We start from the raw sequence: 9,785 nt of genomic DNA, 5'->3' as shown, positions 1-9,785 counted from the left end.
TTATTCTAGATATCATATTGTGATTGTATTTTTGTGTCAAATATGATCACACATGTTGTATATTTATATGCAAATATGATTATGCATAATAGCTAATAATATAATTTATACTTATAACTAATTGAATATCAATCAATACTAATTGATTGATAACGAATTCTCAAACGTATATTATTATGATTGGTCTTTTTAAAGTTTGGTCTTATTCAATTTCTTTTATTTCTTACCATTTGAGAAACTAAAACATATGAAATATATATATATATATATATATATATATATATATATATATATATATATATATATATATATATATATATATATATATATATATATATATATATATATATATATATATATATATATATATATATATATATATCATCAAACCTTTCTCATGCATATATACAAATTTGTTCCTAGTTTTAATATAAAATGAGATGTGTAAGTCTTATAAAATCAACTAACTTGGTAGATGCATATAATTATCCGATATAAAGATGTAGATTACATCCTACTTATTTATCTTTAAGTTAGTTTAAAAAATATATCAATTATACTTAAATATAAGAAACCAAAAGTGTGTTAGAAATTTAAATCATTATAAATAAGAAGCTCGCCTTACGACCAGTCACTCATAATCCACAAAAACTCAAGAAATTAGTGTTTTCTAATTTATAGTAAGTTGTATAGTTTACGAAAATGAGATTGTTCCTTGAACAGCTGTACTTAATTCCTGTTATTCAGGGCAACTCTTGTGTCCTTGAAAGAATTGGAATGCGTGAAGAAAATAAGAGTTCTTCTAAGTTGACGACAAATATAATCCAGACAACCACCACCGCTTACAGGTTGTGTAACTTACTTAAAACGAAAAACATGCGTTCATGCTAGTGTACTTTTCACTTGCACACATGAGTCAGTTACTTAAATCGAAAGATATGCTAAAATTGGACTAGTAAACAACACAAAACTTGTAGACAATTGGACTAGTAAACATGAAGCTTAAACCCTCACACACCAACGCCACACGACAAAACTACCACTCTTAAAACGTCACCTCAATTACAAACTCTATCACACTCACACCCCCATGGCAAAACTCGGTTCCAAAAGCAAATCTTCTCCATGGTCCTCAAACGGTTGCATCTTTCTCGTAGGAGCAATGTCAGTTCTTCTTCTATTCTGGGGCCTCTCCTCTTTCATCACCCCAATCCCAAACTCCAACCCCAAATTCAACTCCATCGCCACTAATCTCAAATCATTAAACACCACCATAAACATAAAATCCTTTCCTGATATGTTACACGACCCCTCCGACAAAACATTCTATGACGATCCAGAAACATGTTACACCATGATGGACAAACAAATGAAAAACTGGGACGAGAAGCGTAATGAGTGGCTACTCCATCATCCTTCATTTGTAACCGGAGCAGACGAAAAGATACTCGTTATAACCGGTTCGCAGCCGGAAAAATGCGAGAACCCCATCGGGGACCACCTCTTACTCCGGTTCTTCAAAAACAAGGTTGATTACTGTCGTTTACACAACTACGATATAATCTACAACAACGCGTTGTTGAACCCCAAAATGAACTCTTACTGGGCCAAGTATCCCGTGGTTCGGGCCGCGATGTTGGCTCATCCGGAAGTCGAGTGGATATGGTGGGTCGACTCAGACGCAGTCTTCACCGACATGGAGTTCAAACTACCGTTAAACCGTTACAAGAATCACAACCTTGTGATTCACGGCTGGGAAGAGTTGGTTAAGAAAGAACACAGCTGGACGGGGCTAAACGCCGGGGTTTTCTTGATTCGGAATTGTCAATGGTCGTTGGATTTCATGGATGAGTTAGCCAGCATGGGCCCAAATAGTCCAGAATATGAAAAATGGGGGGAAAGACAAAGAGCAACGTTCAAAACAAAGGAGGTACCCGACTCCGACGATCAAACGGCGCTAGCTTACATAATCGCGATGGGAGAAAAGAAATGGACGGCAAAGATTTACATGGAGAGTGAGTATTATTTTGAAGCGTATTGGTTAGAGATCTCAAAGATGTATGATAAAATGGGTGAGAGATATGAAGAGGTGGAAAAAACGGTGGAAGGGTTGAGAAGGAGACATGCTGAGAAAGTTAGTGAACATTATGGTGAAATGAGGGAGGAATATGTTAAGGATTTCGGGGACATGAGGAGACCTTTGATTACTCATTTTACAGGGTGTCAACCTTGTAATGGTCATCATAATCCAACGTATAGTGCTGATGATTGCTGGAATAGTATGGAGAGGGCTCTGAATTTTGCTGATAATCAGGTGCTGCGTACGTTTGGTTTCTTTCATCCCAATCTGTTGGATAAATCTGTTTCTCCATTACCATTTGGATACCCTGATGCACCAGCATAATTATAGTATAATCAGTAGTAGGGAAAATAATAAAAAATCATAATCATGGTGATGATGATTCTTCTGTCAATATATAATAAAAGAGTAAGACTTATATGGTCACAAATTCAAATGATTTAAATTTATCTAAATCATATAATTATAAAAGAAAAATCGAAAATGTTATTATATTAATTATAACAATAATGATAAATTAATTATCTTTTCTCTTTCAATTTAACCTATGTGAGTGTGCTCAAATAAAAAATATTTGTGATTTTTCCCATAGAAGTCGTGCTCAAAATAATAATAATAATAATAATAATAAATTAATAAATTAATTATCTTTTCTCTTTCAATTTAACATATGTGAGTGTGCTCAAATAAAAATACTTGTGATTTTTCCCATAGAAGCCGTGCTCACAATAAAAATAATGAAGATTATAATGACATTAGCAATTAAGATTAAAGGTAGTACATTTACGCTATTTTAGAGGACATTCCTTTTTTCTCTTAGCAATTAATAAAAGTAGTTAATGGACTATTTCATTGAATGAGAATATTGTTCACAAATGTAAAGAGGATATATCATCTTACATTACGGAAGCGTGATGAACGTTCGGTAATGGTGAAAATTGCCTTATGCACCGTTGATTCAGATGCCATAATGGAGATGTAGGCCTCTATAAAGGAGTTACATTCAACAACAATTAGAGGGCGACGACCCTTAATCTCTCTCCCTTAAGATCTAGAACGCCCCAGTCCTAGAGTCACTCTTACTAATAGATTTTAACAGAAAGAGCAACCCTAAGAAGCACATTACTGCCAACACTCACATGCCAATTATATGCGTAAACGGCTCTCTCGAATCTAAGCTCTTATAAGCACATTGAAAGAGGCTATCCTACGCTAGTACATGAACCTCTCTAAATTTTCCATTATTAGTTATCACAACCTTTTCCAGAAAGTTAATCCACCAATTCTCGGTGAAAAAATATCGCAAGTTATCGAAAGGAGCGTGTTCAACGTATGTCAAGAATACTCCAAATGTTTACGAGAATATCTAATGCTCATAAAATAGACGACAGTCAAGGTATTCAATCCTAACAGGAAAATGTTCGTCAGGCATTCCAGAGCAGGCTCAAAGCAGGGCATTTCAACGGATCCCATGCAGAAAAGTTTGTTGATTCGATGGAAGAAGTAATGACGTAGGAGGATTTCTATGTCAAAGGCGATAAGAGCAATGCAGAAAAGAGAGTCATAGATATGCATGAAAGAAACAATGGGGGGTTTGAATATTCTAGTAAACGCATAAACCACTTTTTTCGGTAGATAAAAGATATGGCGACCTTTAAGCCTCTTAGAAAGCCATCAAATATGGCGACCTTCAAACACACCTTCTTCACAATCGGTCTTCCACTCGAAATCAACCTTTTTTTTTATCAATAATATGTAGAAAGGAAAAACGTGTTGGACGAATTTAGAAATTAATTTGTTTAGGGAAATTTACATACCGTTCAAGTTTTAGACCTCCTTTTTAGAAAACCATTAAGTATACTTTACATCGAAATGAATTTTGCATCCAATAGGTCTTTCATTGTACTCACGATAGCTTCAGTTTTTCTACGGACTGCCTTCTCTGTTACTGGGAGATGCAGACGGTATACGAATCCACATTCAATTGATGGCATGCCACATTGGGATTAATTCCGGGAATCTCATGCGGGGAGATAACGAAAAAGTCTACGTTAGTTTGGAGACATTCAATTACTGCGGACCTTACTTCCAAGGGAAGTTTGTATCCTATCTTTATGTAATGGGCAATGTTATCGCCGAGCTAGATAAATTAAAAGTTACCATCCATAATAGGTCTAACTTCATCCTCAATGGCGTCTAGGTTGAACGTGTCACTATCTTCCACACCTTCTTCTGCTGTTGTCGCCGACGTGAGAATGCCCAAGATTAGTTCTTTGATCCATTTCGCCTCCTCCATGTTGGCGCTAATAATGACTGATCTTCCCTATATCGTGTTAGGTCACTTTCAGGTGAATCGACGATACTATTGTGTCTATCTTCGCTATGAAGGATCTCCCTAGGATCCCTCTAAAGGGGCTCTGACATGCGATTACAAGCAAGTTAAGGATTGCCTTTCTCATGCGCACTCTTTCTTCAATCGTCAATATCTGATATGTTGTTCCATGAGGATAAGTTATCGAATCGTTGAAGGACAATAGATCTCCTCCGATGTATGAATTCAGATCTGTCTACTTGAGGCTTATCAACTCCAATGTGTCAGCTTAGAGGATGTTGCAAGAGCTCATGTCATCCACAAGGAATCCTGTCATGTTCTGATCGAAGATGGTGACTATGTTGATCAGAGGCAAATCGTAGTTGGAAATTTTAGTGATCTTTTCGTGATCCAAAAAAACTAACTTTAATCGATCTTCGCTCTGCTGAGCACCGACGATCATCATGAGCAGAAGGAAATCTGCCGACGGATATGTGCTAGATGTTGCAACATTATGGAATTTATCGATCGATGACAACTGGTGAACGATTTACATGGAACACGAAATGGATATTGTGGACATGACTAACAGAGTTACCTCTTCTCCTTCTTCTACTTCTGATAGATAAATGATTTAAGATCGAGCGAGGTCTCGTAGTGAAATTTTGCGGAAATTCGAATTTGATTCCCACAAACAGTGGCAATGTTCCGTTCTCGAACCAGAATTAGATGCAATTGATGAATTGAGAATCCTAAACAGGTGGTGTTAATCTTCGATACATTGGCGCAATGGGTGGATTTGCAAGGTTAGCACTCTAATATCCAAGTCAGTTTCCGATTCAAGATGAATGTAAAGTGGAAATCAGAAAGTGTACCTTGCTTTTTGTGTGAAATTACTTTATATCTTGGGTCAAGTGGAGTTAATTCATGTGATCAATGGATTTTCATGCATATTCTTTCATTATTATGTTGCAACAATTCTAGAGTTTTTTTTGTTATTTCTACTATTTTAGTGTGTTTCCTTAACTTAAATTATTGTTACAGTTATTTTAATTTCATATGGTATTTTCTTAATAAACAACTATTTAAACCCTCTCTCTTAGCAGATCATAATTTGGGCTACGAGAATCGGATTGACGCGTTCAAATAAACGCTGGAAAGCTGAGAGGATAAGCTAAAAGTTTCATGTTTAAGTCACAAGCAAATTCAGAGTGTAAAAGACTCGAATAAATTTTTTAGTTTCAGATTTAAAAAAAGACTATTTCTTAACGCACCTTATATGTTTCTACTGCACCACGTGAATTTCCAAAAATGCCCCCTGTTTGCGAAGATGGATCTCCATACACACCTCTTACATACTCAACAAATACCATTATGAGAGGCGTCCTATAAGTTAGATTATTTTTATTCTAGAGATGCATTTCCAGAATATTTTAAGAAATACCTTATTTATTTTCCAGTTCAGTAGAAATTTCGGAGATGCATCTCGGGAATTATGGGCGGGAAATATTAAGGGAGATTTGTGTACCACATGATTTAAAACCAGCATAATAAGATACAAATATTATTTGGTCGGAGCATCACAATTTTGGAACACATATTTAAAGACAACACTCTATATTCTCAATTGGTCGGTAACATTTCTCGGGAAGGTTTAAACTATATTTATTACGAGGCTAAACGAGTTGATAATGTAGGCTCCGATAGCGCAAAGTTTGAATTCACAATTGTGAAAACATATGGTCTCCCATGTACTTGTGTTATTGCTAAAAAGGTGAAACTTGGTGACCCAATAAAAATGAACGAGGTTTGCACTCATTGGAAGAAACTTAGGTTTGATGATGATGGTATCATGAATGATGGTAAATTCAATATCTCTATTTTGACCGAATGAGAAGTGATACAAGAGAGATTTTTGAAAACCGATGACAACATGAAACTCCACATCAAAGAACAATTGAGGAAGATTACCTATCCGGAAACCACAGACATGAAACCGCCCTTTCAACCTATAAAAATAAAAGGTGCTCCGAAGAAAATGAAGCCTTCACCGAATGAAAATTCAACTACACGGTCTCCTTCATATTTTGAGCATGTTGACAAAGTTTTTCTCGGCTCACTAACTCTTAAATCTCAAAAAAGTGTTGTTAAAGGAGAACGCATTAGCAAACCACCTTCGACGCCGCCTCTGCCAAAGATTCCATTCATTGACGAGATACCGGTTTTATGCACAAATATATTGAATGGATCGTCAATATTATGAAGGACGGTAATTACGGCTACCCAACCATTTCAGATTTACTCGGTAAAGGAGAAGATAATCATTCACTTTTCTGCCATCAACTTATCCAAGAGTTGAATACGCATAAAGAATCATGCACACGATTATACAGAAAGAAAGAAAAATTCTATGAAGTTTATGAGCCTCTTATTCCTTTCCTTAACGGTCAGGCACCGGAGGCAAAATAGATGTGTTTCCCTGGAATGGGTCACCTAATAGCTTGTGTGTATGATAAAGTGTGTGTTGACCTAACATGCTACGATTTTTCAGAAACTTTTTTCCTACTGTGAACCGCCCCACCTCAAAATCCAAATGATCATATCATGTGTATTGGGTGGCTTTCAAAATCAAGTCATTTTGTTCAAGTTTACTTGAAACCGGGATGCCCTATATCACTTACATCACCTGAGTGGATGACTCATTCAACCACAAAAGTCGAGACTTTGCCGAATCATTTTTTGGAAAGGATGCAAGAATTCAAGAAATTGAACAACACTGAAAAAGAATCAAATGCACAAAAGTCCAAGGGGGTACCACCAATAGATTTAGTCAGCGACATATGTTTCAATTTGTTTTAATTTCTTGTTTTACTAGACAAATAAGTGTATGTAATTATGTTTCAATATAAATGAAGTGTTATATATTCATAAATTATTCATATTTTATCTTAATGCATTTTTTATCTTCCCCATAACAACATTTATGTTTTTTGTAAATGAAAAAACATGTTCTGTTTTGAAACTGGTTCAGGAGAAGTTCCGAAGATGCATTTTCAAAACCAGATAATAGGATGCAGTTCCAGAGATATATCTTCGGAATCAATATGCCAATTAAAGAGTGGTCCATATTGATCTATGACTTCTATAAATTTAGGTGCTCTTATGTTATATTTCACACAAACTGAAAATGTCTCAAATGTCACAAATAAATATCTATTGGTATGTCGCAAATGTCTCATTCTCTAGCTCTACACCCGGGAGAATGTTTAAGCTCACCGATTTCACCTTCCTCGAAGATATCAAAGAGGAAATCCACCATATCCTACATTACGGAGATAATAGAAAGATTATGAAACTCGAGTACCATTCATCGTCGATTGACAACGGAGGGAAGATTGAGTTCATAAAATTTGAGCTCAAGACGTAAGCAAATGTAAGGGCTATGTGGAATACACTATTCTATTTCAAAACAGAAATCCTGCTCAAGTATGAGGCGATAGTTTCAAGATTGATTTAAGATATTGTGAAGATATTGAAGCGCCCACCTGAATATTGAATTGCAATGTTGCATTTTATGTTGAAATCATCTATGTTATGCTTATTTTATGTTATGAGTATTAATTTCATTTTGAAAAATTACTTGGTGTTGAATCTGCTACTGGTGTGTCTCCGGAAATGTAACTCCAGAAATATTTCTGAGATGAATCTCTGAAATAAAGTAAACAAAAAAGGGGGCGTAAACCATAAATGGACTTACTTGAGTGTGTATTAGGGTGCGCCCAAAGATGCATCTCTAGAAATAGGGGGCATTTATGGAAATTCGTGTGGTGCAGAAGAAACAAATAGGGTGCGTTAAGAAATGGTCTTAGAAAATAATTAGTTTTGGGCCGATTTTTATGTTTTCTGACACGATTTGAATTAAGACCTGAATCCTTGTTTTCTTTAACCTAAGTTAGTCGCGGTACTGTTCATACACCTAATTCACTATTCACGATTTTTAGCTTTGCTTTGTAATTTTCATGGAGAACTAATCTCTAAGGAGAATTCTGTTGATTAAGGATTCCACCGCTTTGAGGTTAAAATTATTTCAATCTAATTTATATTCACTTTGAATGTTATTATGTGACTCTTGTATGCTTAATTCGATTTTCATAGAGTATATTGGTTTAATTCGATTGTTGTAAGATCCTTAACTATAATCATGTTAGCGTAGCTTTTTTGTTATCGTGTTTGATTAAGTCACATTTGCTTAATTCATGAGAGATTAAATTTGTTTGCTTAATTAGGATAATAGGAACTTACATCATGCAAACCTAATTATGCTTGTTAGTGAGTTTTGTAATCGAATAAGAATATATGACCCGCTTAGGGGATTGGAATTATAATAACATGTGAGAAGTCGCAACCAAAATCAGTAGGATTAGTCGTTTTAGCTTATTCGTAATCAAATCCTTTTTGTAGCATGACTCCCCACATCTCGGGAACTCCTTCAAGTTTTCATATTCTTCCCTATATAATATGCAATCATTATGATATGCATGTATTTTGACATAATCCAAACCCATTGGACACAATATCTTCTTGGCCTCATAATTATGGTTCGACAACGTGTTACCTTCTGGAAGCATTTCTTGCAAAAATTCAAGCAATTCAGTGAAACTTTTATCCATCCACCCACCTTCTGCCTTAAGATTAAATAGTCTTAACACATCTGACAATCTTGTAAAACTTTTGCATCCCGGATACAATCACTCTTCCATGTCTTTTAGCAAAGTATCTACCATATTAGCATTCTTGAAAGCATCTACCCCAATATCATGAATCATGTCTTCTAGAGTATCATTAATAAATTCATCATCATCTTCAGTTGTAGGTGATCGAGGTCTTTTTTTTTGTCACTTCACCATGCCATACCCATTTCATGTAATTTTGGATAATTCCTTCACAACCTAAATGATTGAATATTTCATCCCTTTGATGTTTGTGCATATTTCAGAAAATTTTACAAGGACGCCAAAAAATACCTTTCAACTTAGGAAAGTTTTTTCCTGCAAAATCAAGAAATTGAATCACTTCATTCTCATATTCTTCACTTAATTTATTAACTTTCATCCAACTATGATCCATAATCACATACAACTTCTGAAATTAAAATAAAAGTAGTACAAACACAAATAATAACTACCATAACAATAATAAATACCATAATAACATTATAGTAAACAACATCAACAACACATATGGCAACAACATCAACTACGGAACAACAACAACAACAACAACGATAACGATAACGATAACAACGACAACAACCTACGACTATAACATCGACGATGTAAACAACAAATAACAAACAACAATAATGGAGAATTCGTACATACCAGAAATTTGATG

General features: G+C 35.1%; 1 protein-coding gene across 1 annotated transcript; it reads left to right on the top strand.

The window, feature by feature from the left end:
* The first annotated feature begins 1,020 nt into the window (after positions 1–1,020).
* LOC127074349 (galactomannan galactosyltransferase 1) lies at positions 1,021–2,606 on the top strand. Its single transcript, XM_051015655.1, has one exon. The coding sequence runs from the start codon at positions 1,091–1,093 to the stop codon at positions 2,402–2,404; it is 1,314 nt and encodes a 437-aa protein (XP_050871612.1). The 5' UTR covers positions 1,021–1,090; the 3' UTR covers positions 2,405–2,606.
* Positions 2,607–9,785: the final 7,179 nt, after the last annotated feature.

The sequence above is a fragment of the Lathyrus oleraceus genome, chromosome 4, assembly GCF_024323335.1.
Source record: "Lathyrus oleraceus cultivar Zhongwan6 chromosome 4, CAAS_Psat_ZW6_1.0, whole genome shotgun sequence".
Classification (NCBI taxonomy): Eukaryota; Viridiplantae; Streptophyta; class Magnoliopsida; order Fabales; family Fabaceae; genus Lathyrus; species Lathyrus oleraceus.
This window is presented reverse-complemented; position numbering and strand designations above follow the sequence as displayed.

Bases quoted from the DNA above. Each gene is read 5' to 3' on its own strand.
- LOC127074349 (XM_051015655.1), top strand. From the start codon at position 1,091: ATGGCAAAACTCGGTTCCAAAAGCAAATCTTCTCCATGGTCCTCAAAC.